At 48.1% G+C, this 26,507-nt stretch overlaps 1 protein-coding gene and 1 long non-coding RNA gene across 4 annotated transcripts in view; one reads left to right on the top strand and one right to left on the bottom strand.

Annotated features, from left to right (window-relative positions):
- Positions 1–665: 665 nt before the first annotated feature.
- LOC141423983 (uncharacterized) lies at positions 666–25,058 on the bottom strand. The gene is made up of 6 exons (XR_012448766.1): positions 24,942–25,058; positions 19,845–19,924; positions 9,145–9,565; positions 7,401–8,368; positions 5,349–5,604; positions 666–3,197 (listed from the first exon to the last, which is right to left on the bottom strand). It is a non-coding gene; the product is annotated as an uncharacterized lncRNA (long non-coding RNA).
- Positions 14,333–26,507, top strand: part of Baiap2l1 (BAR/IMD domain containing adaptor protein 2 like 1) — a 67,712-nt gene continuing 55,537 nt past the window's right edge. For 2 of the 3 annotated variants that reach the window (XM_074075529.1, XM_074075527.1), the window contains exon 1: positions 14,333–14,638. In XM_074075529.1, the coding sequence (XP_073931630.1) occupies positions 14,588–14,638 (51 nt within the window). In that variant the 5' untranslated portion in view covers positions 14,333–14,587. Of the gene's footprint in view, positions 14,639–23,992; positions 24,259–26,507 lie in introns of all 3 variants that reach the window. The other variant, XM_074075528.1, reaches the window with a different exon arrangement.

The following is a 26,507-nucleotide window of genomic DNA, read 5'->3' as shown; positions in this document are numbered from 1 at the left end:
ACTCAAGTGGTAAGGTGCCTGCCTGGCAAGCATGGGGCCCTGAGTTCAAACCCCAGTACTGCCACAAAATTGGCACTTTGAATCTATCAGGAAATGGAAGAAGGGTTCATGGCACAGAGCCCTGGTCCTCTGGAGGTGACTGCACTAGCAGGGGGAGTGAGGCATGATGGGAACCACCGTGAACCACCGTGGACCACTGGCAAGAGACCCATTATTTCAATTCTGTAGCACGGGCGCCTCAGAGAACTGTGGGGCGACTGCTCCCCCTGGTGGCGACGGTGTGGCATGGCAAGTACAAGTTCTACCAAGGGGATCAGGACCCAGGGTGTCACCACCAACCAGCACTGTGACCTGTGGGGAGGTCCAGACCAATTAGCTTAGTACCGAGGTAAAAAAAAACTCTCAAGCTGTCACTTGTCCCCAGAATATATGGACGTGAATGGCTTAACCCTTGACAAAAAAAAAAGTGTCCTCCAACCTTAGGGGTTTTTTTTGTTTTTGAGACAGGGCTGGAACTCGAGCTCCTCCTGCCTCAGATTACAAGCGGGTGCCACCATACCCAGTTTACCGGACATTTTTATTTAATTCTTTTTTTGTGGGACTGGGGTTTGAACTCAGAGCTTCACACTTGCAGAGTAGGCACCACTTGAGCCCCTCCTCCCGTCCTTCTGGCTCTGGTTATTTGGAGATGGGGTTTCACACTATTTGCCCAGGCTCGCCTTGAACTGTGATCCTCCAGATTTCAGCCTCCCAAGCTAGGATTACAGGCGTGAGCCACCAAGCCTGGCTAATATAGACAGGTGGGGTTTTCAAGACCCCACCTGCTACCAAGAGAGAACCTGCCTCCCCCACCTCACTACGTGGTCAGAGCAGAGTGAAAGAGAGGGTCTCAGGGGAACACACCACAGCACTTTTTATTTTAATGCCATGAATTGATCGTAACATACATTAGGAAAACAGCAAACATGTAGACTTATGCGTACCATATGTTATTTTAACTGTTTCTTTTTTAAATCAATTTATGTTTAGACAAAGAATTGATCTGAACAGCCAGTACTGGCAGATTAATAAGACAGGGGTTTGCAGGGTTGTGGAAAAGTCAAGGTGTATGAGGTCCAAGAAACCCTGTTTCAGGGGATTCCCAGAAAAGGGGAATGAACGATACAGCCCCCAAAAGAGGTGTGTCTAGTCGGACATGGTGGCTCATTCCTGTAATCCCAGCACTCAGAAGGCAGAGATCAGAGGATCACCACTGAGACCAAACCCAGGGAAATAGTTCAGAGACCCTACCTCGAAAACACCCAACACGAGAAGAGCTGGGGGCATGGCTCAGTGTAGAGCACCTGCCTAGCAAGTGTGAGGTCCTGAGTTCAAATCCCAGGACCACCAAAAAAAATATGAAAGCACATTTCTTTTCCAGTGAGCTTCAAATCCTCACGACAGGACTTAACAATTCTCCATAGTTATTTTGCACTTGAGTTTGTAATTTATCTTATGGTGGCATGCTTATTTCCTTTGAAAATTGTGAATTTACATATATTTGCCATTTTAAAGTGTGAATTTTATAATATTTCAGGACTCAAATTCTTTTTCCTTGAGGGATCGATCTTCAATTTTATAATGAAAGTCAGCCAGAATAGAAGAGTCTGCTGACAGAAAATCACTTTAGAGACAACTTTTTCAATATCTTCCCATTTATAAATGAGCACATTGTTATTAAAAAAAACAGCTTCATGCAGTTACGTTTACTTCTTTATTTTATACCCTGCTCATTCCGTGTAGATCTGAGACAACTTAAACCCAGGTGGTAAAATAAAAGTGAGCATTGAAAGTGGGATGTCCGAGTGAAAGAAACTCTACAGGGCTAATGTGTGACTGAGTTATTGGTTTGGCTCTGAGTTTCCTGGCAGCCAAAGAGAAAAGAGAGATACGGCTTTTCATCCTTCCCCTCCCTCCTTCCTTCCTTCCTTTCTTCCTTCCTTCCTGGCCTCAAACTTGCAATCCTTCTACCTCAGCCTGTCAAGTCCTTGATTTTTTTTCTATAATTTTCTTTTTCAGGAAGAAGAATGGCCATCGGCTCCTCAGATAAAACAGACCTTTTCCAAAGACTTAGCAAAAGAAAAAAAATTTTCTTGCCCAGAACAGAGGATGTAAAGGACAATGACCTTGACATCCTTAACGTCAAGGGCATAGAACAGGTCAATATTTCATTGGCCACAAACGGTCACATGGCTTCACCCAGTCCCAAGAGCACCGAGAAATAAAATCCAGCCACCTATGGGAAGGGCAGAAGGGCAGAGAACAGGGCTGGCGACCGTTACAGCTTTGTCCATTTTCACAGCTCGTCTTTTCCCCTAGAATATGAACCTCCACAAAGGCCGAGGCCTCCTAGCACCCACAGCAGTACAGCACATAGTCAGCACTCAAAAACATCTTTTCAGCGGGTGCTTGGCGGCTCACGTCTGTAATCCCGGCTACTCAAACAGCAGGAGGATCAAAGTTCGAGGCCAGCCCAAGCAAATAGTTTCCAAGACCTTATCTCAAAAAAAAAAAAAAACCCATATGAGAGAGTCCCAAGGTGTAGGTCCTGAGTTCAAGTCCCAGTAACATTAAATAAATAAACATAAACCCCAAATCAGACATGTCCACAGCAAACATGGCAGACGGGTTCTCTCTGCATTCCTGGGGAGATCTTGAACCTTAAGTTATTTTCAATTTGTTCCAAGGAGGAGCGGTCCTGCAGCTTTCACCAGGCTTTCAAAGGCACCTCCAATAGAGAGAGGATCAAGAACAAATGACCTGGCACTGCCTGTAATCTCGCGCCTGGGGGGCAGAGGATCTCAAGGTCAAGGCCAACCAGTCTCCAAAAAAAAAAAAAAACCTAAGGAGGGAGTTTGGCTCCTCAGAGTGTAATGCTGGAATCCATTACTCAAAGGCCACAGCAATGTCCCGTCACTCACCTGTGACTCAGTCTCCCCGGGGAGCCGCGCTCACCTGTGCAGCCAGAGCGCCTTCTAGTGGCATCTCCGGGAAGTTCATGTTCATGCAGCTTCCAGTCCGCAGGGCACCGCAGGGCCCGAGGCTTGGAGTCTTTGCAAGCTGTAGAGCGCGGTGGCCTCTGGGGCTTCTCTGCAGAACAGGGCGGAACTCCACAGCCGCTGAGTGGTACAGTCATCTCCTTCCATCCGTCTACGGTTCTGACACACGCACGGTAGAACAAGATGGACCAGTGTGTGTTGAGAGAGCAATGGACGCCACGCACCTCTTACAAGAGTCCCAGACAACTCCCCCATCACGTGACTCGTGTGATATCGTACTGATCTCTGTTCAGTACTGGGGACTGAACTCAGAACCTCATGCTTCCTGAGCAAGCCCTCTACTGCGTGAGCCACACCTCCCTCCAGGCCTTTGATGCAGTATTTTAAAAATCAAACTTACTGCAAAAAAGTCCATGGTTTAGCCAGGCATGGTGGCTCATGCCTGTAATCCCAGCTACTCAAGAGGCAGAGATCAGGGGGATCGCGGTTCAAAGCCAGCACTGGGGAAATTGTTCTTGAGACCCCCCCCACCTCAAAAAACCCATCACAAAACAGCGCTGGTGGAGTGGCTCAAGTGGTAGAGCACCTGCCTCACGGGGGTGAGGCCCTGAGTTCAAATCCCAGTGCTGCCCAAAAAGTCCCCAACAATGTTTAAATACAGACAGGATCCGTGTGCCTGATCTTTCCATCGGTCTAGACTCCGGTAGGGATCACATGGCAGGTCACTAACCTGCGCCTCACCAGGAGGGACAAAGGGGCACCGGCTATACCAGCCAGGGTGACCAGGGTTGGCCAGAGCCTGGGGCCCAGCAGCACGGACGGCCACACTCCTGGGCCCAGGAGTGGCACCAGCCCCGTCCACGCCAGCTGCGCAGCAGGTGGCTCCTTGGCTCTGCACCCAGGGCGCTGGCACTCCAGTGCCAACGTCACTGCAGTCACTCAGGCCAGCGCTGGGCCACTCCCACCCAGTGTCCCGGGTCAGCCAATGCCTATAAGGCCCAGGACCTCGAGCTGGGTCCCCCCGGGGGCTGAGCTGTGACAACTGGGCTGCCCTCAGAAAGGGACCTTCATGGTGGCCCTGCCTTTGTGTGTGCGTGTGTCTGTGTGTCTGAGTGTGTGTGTGTCCGTGTGTGTTTGTGTGTGTCTGTGGGTGTGTGTCTGTGTCTGTGTGTGGTTTTGTGTGTGTGTCTGTGGGTGTGTCTGTGGGTGTCTGTGTGTCTGTCTGTGGGGAGGGAGAGGTTGGTAGCAGCTTGTGGGTGTCTAGAACTGTAGTTGCCCCCACTCCTTTGGATTCAGCTCGTTTTGGTTTTGCACATTTGCCTGGAGTGGACTTGGACCTCAATCCTCCTAACTCTGCCTCCTGAGTAGCTGGGATTACAGGCGTGAGCTGCCATGCCCAGCCCTCTTCTTTATGTCGTTGTCCTTTGTTTGTTTGTTTGTGTGAACTCACGTACCATAAAGTAGACCATCTGACAGTGTGCAATTCATGCCGGGCATGACAGAGCACGCCTGTAATTCCAGCACTCAGGAGGCTGAGGCAGGAGAATCAAGATCAAAGCCAGCCCAGGCAAATAGCTCAAGAGAACCTATCTCAAAAAAAAAAAAAAACCCTTCACTAAGAAGGACTGGTGGAGTGGCTCAAGATGTAGGCCTGAGTTCAAGCCCCAGTACTGCAAAGAAAAATAAATTCTATATACACATATCAAACCACCATTAGGAACAGCCACCATCAGACACCCTAACAGCCAGGGCTGCGCGCCCCCCCCTCCCCCGCATGATCACAGAATCGGCTGGTCCCTGGGGACGTTTTTCCACCTTGCAGCTCCTGGTCCCCTATAGACGCTCGTCACAGAAAGTTACACGAGCCCTCCACACGGAGACCCAGCCAGGGCAGTGACATTGATCTCCACGGCAAACACAGCTGCCCCCAAATCTATGACCAGCTGTGTTTGCTGATGACGTCACGTCCGTCTTGGCCTCCCGATTGATGTGACTCAACTGTCAGCAACTGGTCAAGGTGACTCATTCTGTGACCCGCATGAACAAGCAAGAACTCAGTCCCAGGGTGACCCAGTTCTTGGAGAACTAAGCTGGGGCGAAGTACTACAGGGGAGGCACAGCTGCCAACCTACGGGCTGCCCAGAAAAAGGAGTCTCAGCCCCCAACCCTCACTCCAGGCCCCAGAAATGCCACACTGGTAAACCTCATGGTGTTTCACTCCCATTTTACAAAAAAACGAAATAAAGACTCAACATTGGGTCATGCCAAGGTCAAACAACAGTTAGCAAATGAAAGGAGGGTTTCACCTACCGTCCAGTGGCAGAGGCAGCAAAATCAGGTCAGGAGCAATTATCTCTTAAAGGCAGAGGGATTGAGCCAGCACGATATTGCTCATCTGTAATCCCAGCTCCTCGGGAGGATCACAGGCTGAGGCCAGCGCCAGGGAAAGTTAGCACAAGGCCCCTTCTGAAGAGTAAACCAAAGCAAGAAGAACGGAGGGCATGCATGGCTCAAGCGGTGGGGCGCCTGCCCAGCAAGCATGAGGTCCTGGGTTCAATCCCCAGCACTGCAAAAAAAATGTTTTTTTATATTTTAAAGTCTAGATCACTCACTCTGCAAAGAAAATATTCATTCGACCAGAAGCGCACTTGTGCAGGAGTTGCTCAACCTCCTCGGTATGGACAGTCAGGGACTGCGGTCTGAGGGAGCAGCCGGCCAGGTCCCCTGTGAGCCAAAATCTCTGTTCACACTGGAGATCAAAGGGGCTGGGAGGAAGCGGGAGGGGCAGCTGGGCCCCTGCTCACAGCAGGGGTGTCTGTGACACTTACCCTGTGCCTTCAGAGGGGCCCGCAGCCTGACAGCCACATCTCTTGAAAAGTGTCCGAAGGGACAGCATGACCTTCCCCCACCCCTTCAGGGTCATCTGGGGCACTGCCCGCCCTCACCCCTAGTGACCAGGAGCCAGAGGCCCAGGACAGCTCTGAGCCACTGGGACTGAGCTGAATTTGCCAGACCAACTGCTTCCACCATGCCAAGCACACAGTCCTGGGGACCACACCCCACTCCAATGACAAGTCTCCTGTCACCAAGTCACAAATGGTCTGGTTCTGGCAGCCTGCAGCCATTCTGTTTGTTTTGTTTTATTTGTTGGGCAGCACTGGGGTTTGAACTCAGGACCTCATGCTTGCTAGGCAGGCGCTCTACCACCTGAGCCATTCCACCAGCCTTTTTTTTTTTTTTTTTAAGATAGGATCTCACGAACTATTTGCCCAGGCTGGCTTTGAACCTTGGACTGCCTGATCTCTGCCTCCTGAGTAGCTGGGATTACAGGTGTGAGCCACTGGTGCCTGGCCCCACAGCCCTTAGGATTAGGAAAGCTGTTCTCCTGTTGCAGTCTGGAAACCACTCCATGTACCAGCATAGTCCCTTGGTCCCAGCTGTGTTGCTCAGAAAGAAGAATTCTTTGATTTCAGACCCCAGAATCCACCCAATAAACAAACAGTTCATTCAGCCCGGGGGTGGGGGAGTGCAGACACCCGAGCATTGCAACAGCTTAGTGTCAAATTTCCAAACTATTTCAAAACCTAAGGAACTATGAGTGATACTTTATGCTCTGAGTTAAAATAAAACCTCATCTCTTCTGCTGAGCATGGGGGTGCAGGTCTGTAATCCCAGGTGTGCAGAAGGTGAACACAGGAAGGTCACCATCGAAGGCTGGCCCAGGTAAAAGTGCAAGACCCTATGTGAAAAATACCTAAAGCAAAAAGGGCTGGAGGTGTGGCTCAAGTGATAGAGCGCCTGCCCAGAGAGTACAGGCCCAGAGTTCAAACCCCGGTACTGAAAAAAAAAAAAAAAAAAAAAAATATATATATATATATATATATATAGAGAGAGAGAGAGAGAGAGAGAGAGAGAGAGGAAAGCTATTGCTAAAATCTTCCAAAAATTTTGAACTCATTTAAGAGTTCAGAGGTGTACCACCATTTTAGTTAATGATGGCAGGTGATTATTTTCCTATTTTGTGGTAATTTATCCATATAAGGCACCTCTTTGCCAACTTTGAAAAATGACTCTGAAATTTATTTATTGAAAGAAAACCAATGCTCTTCAAAAAATGGCAAAAAAAAAAAATTCTGGTTACTGGTGCTCACACCTGTAATCCCAGCTACTCGGGAGGCTAAGATCAGGAGGACTGTGATTTGAGGCCAGCCTGGGCAGATAGTTCATGGGACACTATGTTCACCATAGCTAAAGCAAAATGGCCTGGAGGTGTGGCTCAAGCGGGAGAGCACCTTTGTGAGCGTGAAGCCCTGAGTTCAAACCCCACTCCCACCAAAAAAAATTCCAAGGAGAAAATCTCACCTGCACTAAGCATGATCTGTGCGGATTTTCTCCTGGTCATTTTTCCCTACACAGTGCAGTCCGAGGACTTTTTACTTATCGTTGACATTGTGGTAGAGATGTCAGGAGGCAAGTGTCCGTGGACATCTGTATCCTCAGAGGTCGTGGAACCAGCAAACCCCGGAGTCAAAGGACAACAGTTGGTGTCACTTAGGGGTGCCTCAGCTCGGGGCTCGATGGTGCTGTGGAGCCCTGGCCTCCGTCTTTCCAGCCGACCAACCGCTACCTGTTTGCATTTAGACTTGTTTCAAATGGTGTCTACTTGTATTTGCTAGAAAGATCTAGAAAACAGACCTTTGTTGGTTTGTATTTTGGGCCCCAGTGGGTCTGTTTTTCTACTTCTAACTGCAAGGAGACCCAAAAAAAAATCACTTTTTTTTCTTTTAGCTCCCCATCCCCTAGAGTAAAAAAAAGGGCTTGAACATCTGCCCTTCCGTGCTTACGCCCTTCAAAATGTCACTGCGACTACGGATTTTCCCCGCTGTGGACTGGGGCTTGAACTCAGGGCCTTCGCACTGAGCCACTCTGCCGGCCATTTTTTGTGATGGGTTTTTTCAAGATAGGGCCTCAGGAACTATTTCTCCGGGTTGGCTTCGAACCGTGATCTTCCTGATCTCTGCCTCCTGAGTAGCTGGGATTACAGGCGTGAGGACCAATGCCCAGGCAGATTTTAAATTTCTCTAAATACAACAAAAGGTAGGTGGGATGCGCCCTTTGAAGTGGCCTGTGCATTTTAGTAACAAGAGAACAGTGATTTTAGGCGTTTTGGACTCCTATCTGGGTCTGTACCACCCTCTAATATCACGACCAGACTCCTGCTAAAACTTTCATTGTGCCCAGGGACGGAGGGGACATTAACTGGCCAAGTCTCTGCATGGATTCTGAAGAATTCTGGTGCTCCTCTGTCGATGTCAAGATGTTGGTGACATCTGAAAAGAAACATAAATGACGACTCAAGGTTTTGCTTAATTATTTATAATTGTATGCATTTGGCCCTAATGGAAAACTTTCTTCTGCTGCTGAATTTCAATGGCTGCATCCTTTGATATTCTTTATCGATCTCACGGGTCCCTGGAAATTTAAAGCGAGGATTGTTACCAGGGAGTGCGAGCCAGAGGTCACCGAAGGTCTGAGTTGTTCTGGAACCAAGTTTGCTAGAAGCATCAGGGGTCCAAGAAAAAGGGGGCTGGTGAGGGGAAGGTGACATGAGTATGGACGTGTAAGAAGATGGCTGCAGACAAAAAGGGTCACCAGGGACATCCCATGTTGCCTGCCTTTGCTTGTTAAAAGACGAATGGTCCTCAGGAAAAGAAAATTCCACTCCGTTCCACCACCACCACCGCTGTCCCCTGACCTCCTGGTGTTCCCTTCGGGAGCGCTCGGCAGTTCACGTGTTCTCGTTCTGGTTTCGCTGCAGTGATCAAGACGCATGGAGGGAACCAATAATTATTATTACTACTAACCACACAGCAGCCAGGCCCAGCGGGGGCGCCTGTAGTCCCAGCTACGTGGGAGGCTGAGGTGGGAGGGTGGATTGAGGCTGGGAGTTTGAGGGTGGCCTGGTTAACATAGTGACATGGTGGGGGGAATGGAGAGAGGGAGAGAGAGAAAGGAGAAGGAGGAGGGAGGAAGAGAGGGAGAAAGGAGGAAGGAGGGAGGAGGAGGAAGAAGCAAATAAAAAATAAAATAAAAAGGAATTATTTACCTGGCCCACTAGATCCTCAGAAGTCCTCTGTGACATCATTTCCTCAGTCCTCCCGCTCATGAAAGGGCCACCAGAAGGAAAAATTCTCCATGGAAAAACAGGAGGCCCGGACGCCAGGATGTAAATCCCACGAGACGTGATCGGTGTTTGGAGTTTGGCAAACACAGAACACAGATTTGCTTAGGTAAGGAAAGTCTAGAGCTGTCTCTCCTGATGTGGGGAAAGCCAGGACAAGGCAACTGAGGAGAGGCCGGAGCAGGGCAGACCCCCACCCCCGGGTCCCCTCTTCCAGGTTGGCTTCCTCCTGCCGAGCTGCGCCGTGGGAAGTTTTCAGGCCAACAGGCCGGGCTCCTTCTCTGACCTTGAGCGCCAGGCAATGCTCAGGTTATCTCCTGGCCTTGGGCAAGGAGCCAGCCGGCACCTAGAGAAAACGATTGCCCATCAGAGTCGTGCAGAGGAGTTTAAAAGCGGAAAGAATTTTCCAGCAAAAATTGACTTGAAGACCAACTACCCTATTTCAGAGGTGAAAAAAAAAAACAGACGAAGAAGTGAAAACTGCTGAGGCCGGAGCTACAGACCGAATGACACACACTGGAACCAGATACTGGGTCTCCTTCCACAGTCCCAAACACACAACAAAGATCCTTTCAGACTCCTGGCAGAAGGGACAACCCAGAATCCCTACAGTGACAAAGATTTTAAATGACAAAGTGTGTCAAAAATGTTTTAATACCTAGCTGAGTTTGCAAGAAAAAAAAAATGTCTTGTTGAACATCAGGAAACAAAGCAGGCCTGGCATGGTGGCTCAAGGCCGTAATCCTAGCCAGGCAGGAGGCTGAGAGTGGTGGATCACGGTCCAGACAAGCCTGGGCAAAAAAGTCTGAGAGACCCCATCTCAAAAGGAAAAGGCTGGGTGCAGTGGTTCACGCCTGCCACCCCAGCAAATTTTACCCCATGGCATGATAAGCTCTCTGGGGTACCTGGCAGGAAGAAATAACAAATGGTTCTGGAGGGATTATTTACTACCCAGGCCCCACGGGATTCTTTTAACAGGTTGTGTGTGTTTTGCTGTTGGTCTTTGTTTGTTTGTTTAGTTTTTTGTTTTCTTGGTGGGACTTGGATTTGAACTCAGGGCTTCGAACTTGCAAAGCAGGCGCTCTACCACCTGAGCTACACATGCAGTCCACTTTGCTCTGGTCATTTTGGAGAGGGGGGTCTTGTGAACTATTTCTCCAGACTGGCCTCAAACCTCGATCCTTCTGATGTCAGCCTCCCGACTGGCTAGGATTACAGCTGTGAGCACTGTCACTGTCACGGGGCTCAAAAGATTTAGTTGAGTATTGATTTTTCTGCTCTCCATCTGGTGCTGGGCTGGGGGTGGGTCCTGGTGCAGGAAGAACTAGGTGGGTCTCACCTTTTAATGCTGGTGCAGAAAGCAGAATTAAGGGGGATCAGAGCAAATGCTGTAAGAGAGGTGCGGTCCGTGGCCGCCATCGCTACAAAGGTGAATGTGGCCTCAAATGATCATTTACACTCTGCAGATGTGTTTGTTGATTGAATGTAAACTTGAGCTGGTGGAGTGGCTCGAGTGATAGAGCACCTGCCTAGCAAGCGAGAGGCTCTGAGTTCAAACCCCAGTGAAATAAAAGGAATGAATGCAAACTCAAGAGCCCACGGTCTGAGTTGTTCTTAGACTTCATAAGGCTCAGAGCAAAAGAATCAATGGAAAAGGATGACCCGCAGCTCTTCTGTGCTGAGTGCTATTTGGGGGCCTGGAGCCACTGGAAGAAGAGCCGGTCTGTCCTGTCTATGTCTCAGCAGGACATGTCCCCGGGGACAGGCAACCAAGTCCTCCCCTTCTTGCTGCTGCTTCAGTAAAAATCCCAAACGTCCTATTTATGTTCGCAGTTAGTAAGACACTCTTACAAGGGACAATGTCCCTAACCTTTTGACAGCCACCGTCAAAACTAGCTTTTGTTTGGGGGAAGGGAATCTTCTGTCTTCTTTTAACTACCAGTGCAGCTGCCCAAGGGCTCTTTCTTGGTCTCCGTGGTGTCTGCCCTAGGGCTGTCCACCAAGCTTTGTGACAGAAACCTGTCCCGGGACAGCAAGACAGCAATCTTTTGGGGCAAATTCCCATCAAAATGCTAGGACACCAGATGGGGTTTGATTGTCTTGTTCTGGAAACCCCTCTGTGAATAGAAAAGTCTTGAGTTCCCTTCTCCTAGATGTTACGCCCCAGCTCGTTCCTGTCTTCTGGACTTCAGCCAAGACTCGGTGTCAGAGTGGCCTCACCTGACCACTCACTCCCAAGTAGCATTTTAAGTCCTCTATTGGAACATTCTACTCTAATTCCAATGCTTGCTGGGGCAGGTGGAAAATGGCTCACTTAGGCGGGAACTTCCTCTGGCCTAAGACACTCTGCCAATATGGTGGAGTGAAGGATTTGGAGACAGGGAAATGGTCCTGGACTACCTGGTGGGCCTGATACACTCACGAAGTTCCTTTTTTTTTTTTTGGTAGTACTGGGGTTTGAACTCAGGGCCTCACGCTTGCCAGGCAGGAGCTCTTACCACTTGAGCCACTCTGCCAGCCCTGGCAGAGATAGGGTTTCGAGAACTATTTGCCCAGAGCTGGCTTTGAACTGTGATCCTCCTGACTTCGGCCTCTCAAGTAGCTAGGATGACAAGTGTGAGCCACTGGCACTTGGCCACAAAGTTCCTTCTAAGAAGGACATAGGAAGAGCCAAAGGGGAAGATGACAGGATGGCAGAAGCTAAGAGTGAAGTGACCCTTTGAAGCCACAGGAAGGGGCCACTAGCCAAGGAGTAGAGGCGGCCATGGGCACAAAAGACTGAAGAATTCAAGGTCGTAGACTCTTTTCAAGACCCCATCTCCAAAATCACCAGAGCAAAATGGACTGGAGGTATGGCTCAAATGGTAGAGCGCCTGCTTTTCAAGTTCAGATTCCAGTTCCACAAAACCAAAAAACAAATAAACGTGCTCTTTTGTTCAATAAAGACCTCCTCAGCATTTATGTGGCCAGCCCTGAGCTGGGGCTGGCATGAACTACACTTAATGCCAGGACAAGATTAAGAATGGACTGTTCTTGGTGGGCACTGGTGTTCATGCCAATAATCCCAGCTCCTCAGGAGGCACAGATCAGGAGGATCAAGTCTGGAAGCCAGCCCCAGCAAATAGCTCAAGAGACACTATCTTGAAAAAAACCCATCCTACATACACATCCACACACGCACAAACCAACCAACCAAACAAACAAAAGATTGGCAGAGTGGCTCAAGCAATTAAGAAGTTCCTGCCTAGCAAGCATGAGGTCCTGAGCGCAAATCCCAGTACCACACACAAAAAAAGGATCACCTCAAAAGACTTCTAAAGAAATAGGATGATCTTAGCTTGGAAGTTATTTACATAAAGGAAATTTAAATATAGCCAGATATCTGTCTGAAGATTTTTCAGATTTCCATATGACAATGAGCCTGGCTCTTCCATCAAATTCCAACCCCAGCAGTCAATCAAACTGGGTCATCTGAGATACCAGTTGGTTTTAGGGTGGCTCTGAACCTTGCTGCCACACTGTGGGGTGTCAAAGGTTAAGTTCTCTTGTGCTCTTTGTAGCTCCTCGGATGACTGCCTCATCTATCGGAAAGAAGGCACAGGAGGGAAATTCTAAGACATGAGGTGATCTGTAAAATTAAGGCAGCGATTTGCAAGTTCAAGTGAAGCCAACAGATGTACTTGAAGAGCCTAGAATGTAATAATGCTAATTGTAAGGTCACGAAGACATTCCACACACAGCAAGTGAATCCCAATTGGCAGCCAGCTGGAACTCTTAAGAAAGCCACTTTCACTGTCTGAAACCTAGGGCTGATTTGTTATTTCCTCTAGCGTCTGACCGTTTGGATCCCAAGCATGGTATGTTTTACAGCTTGCAAAACCGATAAGAATTCTTCCCCAGGGCCAAGGGGTTATGTCTGTTCTAAGTCCAGAGGTGTCTCAAACTTTCGGTGCTCCCATCCAGGCCACACAGAGCTGTCTTTGTATGCATTTCCTAGTGAACTTTATTCCAGGAAGAGTTTAGAAACCTCGTATCCTAACAGCCTATAAAGTATGCGACTGGACCTGGACAGCAGCTTAAAATAAAAAAGTCACAGGAAGACTTCTCTCACTCTTGTTGGTCAGAAATCTCAAATGCTAAGCAGTGTTTCCTGCTAGAAGACTGTTCTGGGCCCTAGGGGACTGGGTCACCCCGGTGCTAGGTGTGCACTTTGGGAGAGGCCCAGAAAGGACAGCTGCCTCACCCCTGGGCAGGGCTCAGCGGGCGCAGATAGAACAGGGAGCCCCAGGAGTCACAGGCCCTACACCTCAGCTCATCGTGACTTTCCGGATCCTATAAAGATCTTATGATTAGCACCGTTGTAACGCCCTGAGCTGAAAGCCATTCTCAATGTGATGCTTTACGATGGCCTAACATTTCAGTAACCAGATCTTGGCATGGGTTGAGTTTTTGGATATTCCGGCAGCTTCCAGCACTGTAGGTGGCAGTCCCTTTGCTGCTTCTGTAAGAGTCGTGCCCTGGGGGCCCTGCCAGTAGGACTCTATCAGGGAAATCAGGCCATCCGAGGATGTGGATTACCCCTCCCCACTCCTGCGGTCGCCTGAAGGCGGGCCTTGGGGGAAGCGCCCAGAGAGGGCATGGGCCCCTCGGACCTATAAGGTCAGCTCCTTGCGGTGCACACCCGGACTCTAGGACCACAGGGACCTAAATGCCATGGGTCCAGGTCCTGCCGTAGCCCGAGAGCAAGGCAGCTGCAAACTTCGCGCGGGTGCGGGTCGCAGCGTGGCCTGGAGTCCCGGGCGGGCCACGAGAGGGCGCACGGTGGCGCCCCGCCCACCTCAGGTGGGATGGCCCCGCCCACCCCACCCAACTTGCTCCGCCCCTCTCATCCCGACCGCCTTAGCAGGAGCCGCCCCGCCCACTCCTTCCCGTCCGTCTTCAGCCACGCCCATCCTGGCTCGACCTGTCTCCTTCCGTCTATCCGGACCGTCCCGCCCTCTCTGACCCCTATCCTGCCTATGCCCCGCCCACCACGGCGACTCGGCCCCGCCCCATCAGGCCTCCTCAGGTGGGGTCTCCCCGCCCACCGGCCCCCTCGGCCCCGCCCCCTCCGTCCGCCTCAGGTGGGGCCGCCCGGCCCGCCCCGCTCGCCTCGGCCGCGTCAGGCAGCTGCTCCTGAGCTCCTCGCGGGCAAAGCGCCGCAAACTTTTGACGTTTTGGCAGCGGAGACGCTCTGGCCGACGGCTGGGGCGGTGGCCGACCTTCGAGGGTCCCCGAGTCGCCTCCCAGAGCTCCCGCCGTCCCCGGTCGCGAGGCCACGAGGCCCCGCTGCGCCCTCCCGCGCTCGCCCGGCCCCGAGGCTGCAGCCATGTCGCGGGGGCCGGAGGAGGTGAACCGGCTCACCGAGAACACCTACCGGGTAAGTCCGGGGTGCGAGGCCGGGGGAGGTCCCGGGACTTCGGGAGCGTCGGGGTTCCAGGCGGGAGGTGGGAGGCCCCTGGAATTTGGGGGCGCCGGGGTTCGGAGTTCGAGACTGGAGGTCCCCAGAATTTGGGGGCGCTGGGGTCTGGGGGCGTTCGAGGCCAGGAACGGGAGTTTTCGCCAGGTAGGGTAAGGTGAGGTTTTTTTCACCTTTGAAGGCCCTCCCCTCTCTCCTGGCCCTCTTGGAGCCGGAGACGCCCCAAGTGTGCACCGTTTACGGCCGAATTTTTTTGGGGTGGGGGTGTCTGTGGAGGGATCTGCGGAGCCCAGGACTCCCATCCTCCACCCGACTTCTCCTTGGGATCAGTGACCCCCGCGGCCCTAAAGAGACCAAAGAAACGATCTCCAGTTTCCTCCAAGGAAAAGGACACCCAAAGAATGTGGGGAGCAGCTCCCCTGTAATTAGGAATCGCAGGTGAGCCAGGAGCCCCAGGTCGGGGAATTTTGTAGGCTGGCAGCTCTCGGGGAGACTTGAAACCCCTTTTCTAGCCTCAGCTTTAACTTGAACTTGACTTGTATCCATCGATGACCGCGGGAGGCCATTGGAATCAAAGAGCAGCAGAGGTTTGAATTAAAATGTTGACCCAAGTTTAGGGGAGCACTGAGTTTGCATGTTGAGAGAGAGAGAGAGAGAGAGAGAGAGAATTTTCCACACACACACATAGGATTAGAGGCTACTTTAGTAAGTTTAAGTACTTATAAGTGAATTCCAGTTTGAAATAAGATATGCGTTTGATCATCTGCTATTAATAGAATACAAAACAACTTTTGTTTGAATTCCACTTAGGCTCATTGAACCCCTGAGATTTAAAGTTCTCTAAATTTATTCCTAGCCAGGGTTAAAGCCCACCATTTGGTCACTTTTATAGATTTTTTTTTTCTCCCTTAACCCTAAAATTGAATTTCTGGATTTGTAAGGTCTGAGTGAGTTCCTGAAATCAAAGTTTATTGACTTTTGCTGGGGGAGGATTTAAAAACAGCATGAAAATATTTTCATGCTCTAGCCATTGAAGTCTAAAAATTATTGATTCCCTGCGTCCAAATACATAAAGTATATATTGTAGCATGTGAATTATGCTTTATAGTTTAGACAGAGTAGACTGTTGACACAGCATTTTTGGGATCAGCAACTGTGACCAAAAACTCCTATTAGTATGTTTCCTTAATAGACGGCAATTTTTAGAAGTGCCAGAAATGTCAGTGTTTAATGCCTCACACTGGTATACTGAGATTGTTCTTATTTAAATGACCACAATAGGGCAGGAGGTGTGGGGTTTGACAAAAACTGTAAATAAGACATTCTTTTAAACTTAGGAACTAGAAGTTACTCTGTGATCAGAGTTGGGGAAAAAATTTGTAACTGGGGACACAGATCATTGCCAATTATGTGTGAAATCACAATCCACCGGCATGTAATAACATGTGGGTACCCAAATTTCTCACATACAGGCTTTTAAAAATCTTCCCTCTGTGGGAAAGCATCAGTTGAGGTGAGCCACCAGATCTCAGAGCAAACTCTGCTCTTCTTAGTGTGGAGTCTGGGGAGGGTTTTTTGTTTTGTTTGTGTACTGGGGTTTTGAACTCAGGCCCCTGCACATGCTAGGTAAGCACCCTACCACTCGAGCTACACCCCCAGCCCAGGCAGAGGTCTTTGGATGGGCTATACTCAAACAAATTATGGTGCTACAAATGTCACTCACTGTGGCATGTTGCACTACCCACAGAGCTGGAGCAGGAGGAAAACAGTGTTGATTTCATCATTTTTGCTTATCCATATGTGGACATAAAGAGGTATAAATCAGTTTTTTTCTCTTTTGAGACAGTCTTAATATGTACCCCAGGCTGACCTTGAATTCGTGATCCTCCTGTCTCACATTGCTGGGATTATTGGTATGCATCCCCATACCTAGCTGTTTTCAGTTTTTGAAACCAATACCTTATTGGGTTCCATCCCCAAGTGTTGGAAATCAAACTGCATGGTCACTAGATGTTGATTGGCTGATTTTAACCACCTTCTCCTTGTTAATGTTTTGGGGTCTTGTTTTTTACGTTTCGGTGGTGGGATTAGAATTCATGGTACCAGACAAATTTATATAATCTATGAAATGAAGTGAAGGCTGCCAGCCCATGGTTTGGCCATGGTGAAAATTTACATTCCCAGCTCTGACTGGAAACCTGAAAGCCTTCCACCACCTCCTCATGGGTTCTTCCTCTCCCACCCTCAGTGAGCAAAGCTAAAAACAATTTATGGGATGGGGACCTGGCTCAGAGGGAGAGCACTTGCCTAGCATGCACAAGAGCCTGAGTTCTATCTCCACCAGCGCGTGTGCACACACACACTGTATATATATACAAATTTTACTAGCAATGTTGGTGAAACTAGTCCTTTTAGAGACAGTTTCCTAGACCAGGTCCGGTAACTAGCTCACGCCTGTAATCCTAGCTACTTGGGAGGCAGAGATCTGGAGGATATTCTCAGGACCCCATCTCAACCAACAGCTGGGTATAGTGGTACATGCCTGTCATCCCAGCTATAGGGAAGGCTAAGATCCAGAGGACCACGGTCCAGGGTAGCCTGGGTAAAAAGTGAGATCCTGTCTCAAAAATGACCGGAGGAAAAAAGGGTGGAAGTATGGCCGTGGCAGTAGACCACATGCCTAGCAATCGAGAAGCTCTGAGTTCAAACCCCAGCACTGAAAAAACAATTTTTTTTTTTGCTTTGTTACCTAGCAATCTGCAGTGTTTTACTAATAGAAACTAACCTTACCAGGTGTGATGACAAAAGCCACCTGCAAATGAGATTTTATGACTTGCTAGTATGGGTTTTAGAGTTTTGTTTTGTTTTTTTAAATACTCAAATTTCTTTGCAGTAACTGCTTGAAAGGAAGGGAGGTTCATACAGTAGTGTGACCCTCTGCTGTGATAGCGATCCTTAAATATATATATGCACATTTGCTGACTTTTCTAAAACATGTACTTAGACAAATGGTTACTGGCGATTGGGGCTAACTCCCACAAGGATATGTGCTTTACTGATTCTCAAACAAGTGACCTAATAATACCAAGTAATATTGCTCTTGGTGATTCTTTTTTTTTTTTTTTTTTTGGGGGGGTGGCACTGGGGTTTGAACTCAGGGCCTCACACAGCTAGGCAGGTGCTCTACCATTTGAGCCACCCACCAGCCCTTTTTTGTGATGGGTATTTTCAAGATAGGGTCTCAACAACTATTTGCCCAGGCTGGCTTCAAACTACAATCCTCCTGATCTCTGCCTCCTGAGTAGCTGGGATTATAGGTGTGAGCCACCTGTGTGAACCCAGCTGTTCTTGGTAATTTGAGTTCGGCCAAAGATACCTCCCCTTTCCCACACTTTATATTGTGCCCATAATTTGCCCTCAAAAGCTTGCCTGTTGTGATTTTGCATGGTTTTCTGATGAGTACATGTGTCAGTGGGAGAGTGAAGTTCAAAAACACCCTTAATTAAGAGTGGCCACAGCCTTCCTAGAAGTTCCAAGCCTTAAAGTCAGGAAGTGGAGGAAAGGTGGGTGTGGCTTCATCCGGGAGGCCCTACCTGAGGAACCCTTGCTAAGCCCTGAGTGAAGGGAGAAAATGACAAAGGGAGGGTGAAAGGGACACAGAAGTCTTTGAATGTCACCTTCTCAAGGAGGCCTGCTCAAACAACTCTTAAAATCGCCACAGCTCCACCTATCTTTCACTCCCTCCCTTAAGCTCCCTTCACCTTCTCCCCATAAAGCTTGCTGCCTCAGAGTTTACTGTGATATATTATTTATGGTGTTTGTTCATCTCTTTCCTCCTCACCTGGAATATGACCTCTCCAAGGCAAGGAGCTTGGTTTCGTTGTATTCCAGGCACTCAGAACAGTTCCTGGTGTGCAGTCCCTGTGTTTGTTGAATGACTTCATATGTAATTGATTGATTTAGTGCCTTTCTCTGCCAGGCTCCCTGCTCCCCCCTTGGTACTTTTCTTTCCTTTTCATTTTCTGTTTTGTTTGAGATAGCATCTCCCTAGATAGCCCAGGCAGGCCTCCATCTCCCAGTCTTCCTGCCTCTGCCTCCCAAGTGCTGGGATTACAGGCAGGTACCACCACGCCCGGCTGTTCCCTTGATAGTTTTCCTAGAATGTTTCATTTCATTTTAAGAATGTATCTGCCCTTGAGGTGGATGAGCGTTTTGTGCACTCATACAAGTTTTAGATAGAGGCCTGGAATCTATAAAGGACCAACGTCCACCCTGTCCCCCAAATAATAATTCAGTTTCTAGTGACCAATAAATGCACAAACCAAATGTATTTTCATAATGAAATGGTGGTCGAAGATGCTGCTGAAAACTCTACGATCCTGGCCACTTATCATGGGCGTGTTTTGAACAAACCTTTTAATATGAAACTGGGATGCGTTTATTCTTTGGTTGTGTAAAGCAAGCAGTCTAGGCATGTGATTCCTTGTTCGCTTAGTGTTTTGTTTTTCTCAACCTGTGTTTACTAGGGGATGTGTAAGTGAAAGTACCTGCCTGATTGGTTTCCAGTGTGGACAACAGTCTACAAGTCTAACATATAACACTTTAAAACATCTCTGTAGCCAGGTGTGGTGGCTCACGCCTGTAATCCTGAGAGGCTGAGATGGGAGGATCACAGTTCAAGGCCAGCCCCAAGCAAATAGCTCTTGAGACCCCAACCCCAAAATAAGCAGAGCAAAATGGACTGGAGGTGTGGCTCACGTGGTAGAGTGCCTGTTTTGCAAGTGCGAAGTCCTGAGTTCAAATCCCAGTCCCACCGAAAAAAACAAATGAAGAAAGAATCATGTGCCAGGAGCAGAAAAATGGTTCCAAATATTGACTGTTGTCTGCAACAGCCTCTGCTTTAGCTTTTTGTTTGATAAAATGAAACTATAAAGCCAGAAATACCTTTTTTTTTTTTTTTTTTGCCTATCAAAAACATTTTTTTTTCCTTGATGGGAAAGAAGTTTCAGAACTAGGGTACCATTGCTATGAGCATCCTTTCCTGTCAGACTTGGGAGGCTGGGACCACCTGGGAAGATGCCACTCTCCACAGGTTTCAGGTAGCTTTTGACTTTACATTTGTGACATTAACTTGAGTATTTAGCATTAATTCTTGCCTTGTACAGACCTGCAGAAGAGACTCAAAGTACACAGAGTTGCAGCAACTTGGATTCTTGTTATGTTCAGTATTCCACATGGCTATTTATTCTGCAATTAAAAAGTAAAAATTATTGGCGGGTGTGGTGGCTCTTGCCTGTAATCCTAGCTACTTGGGAAGTGGAGACCTAGAGGGTTGCAGTTTGAAGCCAGTGTGGGCCAACAGGGAGACCCCCATGTCATCGCAGCTACTGGGAAGAGTAGATGGGAAGATCGAGGACCAAGCCTGCCAGGGCAGAAAAGCAAGACCTGGTTCGAAAATAACTAAAGCAAAAAGGGCTGTGGTTCAAATGACAGAGCACCTGCCTAAGAAGCCCCAGTGTCACCACAAAAACAAAACGTCAAAGTTAGGATGAAAGCTGCACAAACACTAATTTAACCTACCTGCTGATCTGGGCAAGTGAACTACAAAACACAGAGAAAGTGTGCTGAAGTATATATAGCTCACTACATAGTGACAAGTGGGACTGGGGACGTGGCTCAAGAGAAAAAGCACCTGCCTCACATTCAGAAAGCCCTGAGTTCAAACGCCAGTATCACCAAAACAGAGATATCACAAGCTAATACATCTGTGTCACCAGCACTCCTGTCAAGAAGTGAGGAGCTGGGGAGGGAGCTCCAGTGGTGGGGTGCTTGTCTAGCAATCCTGAAGCTCTGGGTTCAATACCCAGCACCACCCTCTACCACCCCCACCCAAAAAAAAAAAAAAAGAAAAAAGACAGACTGACAAGCCCCACTGAACTGCCCTCATACTGACTTCCAGGCTCTACACTACGGAAGGGGCCCCTCCCCTACCTCTAATGACATTTAGTATTTTGTCTTTGTGCTTTCACCCCAGTACTCGTCAGATTCATCCATGTGGCTGGGCGATTGTAGTTAGTTCCTTTTCAGTGTGACTATCTTACAATTCATTCTTTTCTTCATAGACATTTGAATTGTTTTCAGACTGCTACAGGATATCATGAGTGAAGCTTGAGGATCATTCTAGTACACATCTGGTGGGCACAAGCCCTCAGATCTCTTGGGTATGCACAGGAGTAGACGTGCTAAGTGTCAAACAATATACTACCAGCTTTAGAAGAACGTGCCAGGCGATTTTCCAAAGTGGTTGTACCATCCGGCTCAGCCAGCAGTGTATGAGTGTTCCGGTGGCTGATTTTGTCAAGCGATTGAAGTTTTGCCACTCTGAGAGATATATGCAAATAAAATTTGGAAATTCAAAACCAAACTGTGTGCCCCAGGCCTGCAGAAGACCACTTTCTCTGTAGGTAGCCTGCAGCCTCAGTAGGTGCCCATGGGGACACTTCATGTCATAGCCAGAACTGGGGCCAGGAGTGTGGGCCTCAGGCCATACAGCATGAGATCGCTAGGGAAACCATAGACCAGTTCAGTATTCTAATGGTCCACCATCATAGCTCAACAGTTTGCCTGGGTTTTGTTCTTTTGTGTTTTGTTTGGCAGTACTGGGGTTTGAATTCAGGGCTTTGCACTTGCAAAGCAGGCGCTCTACCACTTGAGCCACAGGTGCAGTCCATTTTGCTCTGGTTATTTTGGAGATGAGGTCTCAAGAACTTTTTGATCAGGCTGGCCTAGAACCTTGATCCTCCTATCTCAGCTTCCCAAGTACCTAGGATTACAGGTGTGAGCCACCAGCACCTGGCTTCACATGAATTTTCTCTGATTCCAGAACATTTCCAAAGTTTCTCTGAAAATCTGTACCGAAAATGAGTCAGCTGGAATCCCACAACCCAGCAAGGGCACTCACTCTTCCTGTCACTCTTTGTAATGTTTCCCAGTACATATCCCCATGTGGGGCAGTGTTCCGTGCCTCACCATTCTGCTGAGTCCACGGTCCAGCATTTTTCATCGTAACCTATCGATCCAGCCTGCTGTTAGACCTAGATCAGTGCCGGTACTCTGCTGAAAAATCACTGCCGTGGGCATCTCTGCAGAGAATGTTTTGACCTGATCCATCAAGTTTTCCCAAAGCTAAGTCCCCAGAGAGAGCTGAGGGTCAGAGGGTCATGCATTATTTTTATTTTATTTTTTTGTGGTACTGGGGTTTGAACTCAGAGCCTCATGCTTGTGACATGTGCTCTACCACATGCCACTCCTCCAGCCCAAAGGGTCGTACATTTTAAAGCATATTTGTACATTGCAAAGTGCCCTCCAGAATATATGGGCCAAATTAAGACATAATCTCCACTGTTTGAATGCCTTTCCCTGAACTCCAGTCAGTAGAGCAGATCTTTTCTTGGTGGGACTGGGGTGTGAACTCAGGGCTTCACACTTGCAAAGCAGGTGCTCTGCCACTTGAACCACACTTCCAGTCCATTTTGCTCTGGTTATTTTGAAGATGGGTCTTGCAGACTCTTTGCCCAGGCTGGCCTTGAACCACAAGCCTCCTGATCTTAGCCTTCCAACTAGCTAGGACGAGCAGATCTTTTAAAACCATAGGAAGTGTGTGTGTGTGCTAGAAAAGCGTGAATATAGGTGATGTCTACAACCGGAGCATTTCATGTCCACCACTGTTTGCGTCATTTCTCCATAAATTTAGAACTTGTGGATATGAACAGAGCAATGACAGCTCTGTGACCTGTATACTTCTGTTCTTATTCTCCTCTACCTTGACTTTTTTCTTTTCTTTGGTGGGGGGAGGGCTTGAACTCAGGGCCTTCACCTTGAGCCACTCCACTAGCCCCTTCTTGCGAAGGGTTTTTTTGAGATAGGGTCTTGAGAACTATTTCCCGGGGTCTGGCTTTGAACTGTGATCCTCCTGATCTCTGCCTCCTGAGTAGCTGGGATTATAGGCATGAGCCACCAATGCCTGGCTTATTTTTATTTTCTTTTTTTTTTTTTTATTAGGATGTAATTTGTTTTTTTGGGGGGGGTGGTGGGACTCATTTTGACAATTCCAAATAGGCTTATATTGAACATTGGTTAGATCACGCCCACCATCTCTCCCCCTTGACCCCCTCCTGCCCCATTTAAAGCAATTGCAAGAGGTTTCATTGTTCTGTTTGGTACGAGTATATGAAGTCCGTCAACCATATTTTGCCTTGATTTTATGCTTCTGTTTTCCTGACCTTGGATGTCTCCCTGGTTTATCACCATTTTAGGGACTGCGTTTGGTTGTAACAGCTGCCTGTAACTTTGTGGATAAACTTGAGGCCCCTGTGAGAGTGAATGTTGCTGCTGTTTCTGTCTTTCAAAAATAAATGAATGTGTTCCCAAACCCGGGAGCAGAGTAGCTGGCAGGGTTACAGATCTAAGGGCTGCTAACCGTCTGTTCCAGCTGTGCACCATTTGGAGCGAGCAGTAGGGGGTGGCGATGCTGCCAGTATGTTACTTAAACTGTTTTTATTTACGTGGTGCTTTAGAGGTTCAAAGTCCAGAAGTGCTAGCCATGCCTTCGCTGAAACCCTCAATGGCTGCCAGAGTCACTGGAGGGTGAGAGGAGGAGGGAGTTGGGCTTCTTTCACATTCTTTTAAATGTGAAAGCGTTACTTTTAATAAGAGTTTAATCCATGGCTGGAGGTGTGGCTCAAGTGGTGGAACACTTGCCTGGTAAGCACAAGGCCTTAAGTTCAAGCCCTTGTACCACCCTCCTCCAAAAACAAAGAAGAAATAAGAAAGTTTAATGTTTAACCAAAAAGAAACAGAAGTAGATCTATAGTTCCTTTTCAATGCAGTATCTCTCAATGAAGCTAAAGTTTGCCATTTTCTGCCTCTGTTTTGCAAATTATAACCCTCTAAAGATAAACTTAAATTCTTACCTCTTTTTTTGGTTGTTGTTAGCACTGGGGCTTGAACTCATAGCTTCACACTTATTAGGCAGGTACTCTACCACTTGAACCACTTTGCCAGCCCTATTTTTGTGAAGGGTCTAGAGAACTATTTGCCCAGGCTGGCTTCGAACCGAGATCCTCCTCATATCTGCCTCCTGAATAGCTAGGATTACAGGTGTGAGCCACTGTCCAGCTTTTCTCTTCATTTTCACAAATGGAAATATGTTTTTAACATCTACTAACCTGAAACTCAAAATGCAACAGAAAATTAAGTAAGTTGAAAAATTCAAATTCTTAAAACTATTTTTAAAAATCTTATTCCTGTTGGAAGCTGCTGATCCTTTGCAAGGTGTAACTGTGTCCTGGGACAACATAAAAGTGGCAACAACAACCTGCCCAACACAGAGGGAAGTTCGCCTGATTGGAACACATTGTCCAGAGCAGATGCAGGAGGGTGGAATGGGCTCAAGTCGACTACCAGCCCCCCACCACACGCACCCCTGCTGCAGAGTTGATCCAGTGCTTTAAGGAGGGGGGCAGGCCCAGGAGACAGCCCTGTCACCCTATGCTTGATATGTGCGGTGCCGCGGCCTTCAGGTAACAAACCAATCCTTTCTGGCCCTCACAACTCAAATGACAAATCAGGACAATTTCAATAATTCCTTACACTAGTGTACTGTTGTGATTATTTTTTGTGGTACTGGGGCTTCCAGTACCTCCATCTTGAGCCACTCCACCAGCTCTTTTTTTATGATGGGTTTTTTGAGATAGGGTCTTGAGAACTATCTGCCTGGGCTGGCTTCGAACCATGGTCCTCCTGATCTCTGCCTCGCGAGTAGGTGGGATTACAGGCATGAGCCACCAGTGCCCAGCCTGTGATTATTATTTTTTTAATTATTAGTTTAATAAAACTTTGGTTGGACTAGGGGGTGTGGCCAAGTGGCAGAGCACTTGTCTAGCGTGCAGGAGGCTCTGGGTTTGATCCCCAGCACCGATAGAGAGAGAGAGAGAGAGAGAGATCATAGCACAGGCTTGGTCTTGTACTTGGAGCAGTAGGGTATCTGTTCATATGCTGTATCTCATAAGTGTTTACACACTTTGAACTGGTGAAACACTGTTTCTGTGAGACCCTCATCTGAGAAACACTCCCCATCAGCCACCCCCATCCCTGTGTTAGCCAGCACTCTTGTGCCCATTTGACATTCACTAACATCACATTCCTTCATGTGCCAGCTGTTTTGGTTTTCTCCAGTGTAAATAAGGATGATATTATTACCTACCTCGTGATGTTGCTGGTGAGATTAAACGAGGTAGAGAGACGGTGTCTGGCACATAGTGGGCAGCTTGGTGTTAGCCATTTGTAGGAGTGGCGCATGGTTTCTGGGCTGTAGCACCAGCCAGGGCTGATTTGCATGTTGTTTACCACTGCCCTCAGTGTCTGCAAGGGTGACTGGCACACAGGTGGAACTGGATAAATATTTGATAAAAGAATAGTGGTGAAATTGTTGGCACACATTTTTTTTTTCTCAATGAACTATATGTTCCCTCAGTTGGTTTTTGTTTTTTGTTTTTTGGGGGGCAGTACAGGATTTCGAACTTAAGGTCTTGCACTTGCTAGGCCTTGCCATTTCAGCCATGCTCCCAGCCCTTTTCGTTCTTTTTTCTTTTTTTGGTAGGACTGGGGTTTGAACTCAGGGCTTCACGCTTGTGAAACAGGTACTCTACCCCTTGAGCCACACCTCCAGTCCATTTTCCAGTCCAGGTTATTTTGGAGATGGAGTCTCTTAAACTATTTGCCCAGGCTGGCCTCAAACTGCAATCCTCTTGATGTCTGCCTCCTGAGTAGCTGGGATTACAGGCGTGAGCCACCAGCACCTGGCCTGGGCTGGGATTTTAATGCAAGGTAGAATGATCCATCTCTGGGATGGAAGTTCACTACAATTATTCCAGATACTACTACGGAAGTGGTGTTGGACAGAACCAATAAGATTTAAAAAAAAGAAAAAAAAAGGCACTTGCTGTGTGAAGTCAGTGCGCTTTGATCTGGTAAAGTTCCTGGTTCCTGTTAAGGGCTGTGGGGCTTTCCAGACACATGCAGTCCCGTACGCCGGTAGTCGTTCCTGTAATTCCCTGCTTGCTTTCTATCCTGGGACACACCTTTAAAAAACAAAAGTAGGCAGGTAAGAGCCCTTAGCTGAGCAGCCTAGTCAGAGCTCTCCTTCAAAGTGTACACCGTTCCAGCTATTTAAACCAGGCAGCGACTCAGCTAGGGTTCTTTGCCGGTTGCTAGCTGTGATAGCTGTGTATTTCTATGGCATTCAAGGAATATTTAAGGCTTTTTTTTGGCAGTACTGGGATTTGAACTCGGGGCCTCACGCTTGCTAGGTAGGTGCCCTACCACTTTCACCACTCCACCAGCCCATTTCTGTGTTGGTTATTTTTGAGATAGGGTCTCAGGAACTATTTGACCAGGCTGGCCTTGAACCTTGATTCTCCTGATCTCTGCCTCTTGAGTAGCTGGGATTATAGGCGTGAGCCACTGGTACCCAGCTATACATTAAAATGTTTGTGTTTTTAATTTTCTCCACATCGATCTGAAAAGCCATGGTATTTTCATACTCACCACCTTATTTGATCATGTTTCCAGAACTGGGGCTCTTTCTTCCTTCATCTTTGTGCATGAGCAGCCCAGTGTAGCACTACACTCGACGTGGTGACGGTTACACAAATGTGTAGCTCTACAGAGTTAGTAGAATGAAACTTACATGCCCACATCCTCATGGTACTTTAAAGTTGTGTTAGCCACCCTGGCACTGTACCTTAAGGCCTGTGTTCCCATGCTTTCA

Source organism: Castor canadensis, chromosome 6, assembly GCF_047511655.1.
Source record: "Castor canadensis chromosome 6, mCasCan1.hap1v2, whole genome shotgun sequence".
Taxonomy (NCBI): Eukaryota; Metazoa; Chordata; class Mammalia; order Rodentia; family Castoridae; genus Castor; species Castor canadensis.
This window is presented reverse-complemented; position numbering and strand designations above follow the sequence as displayed.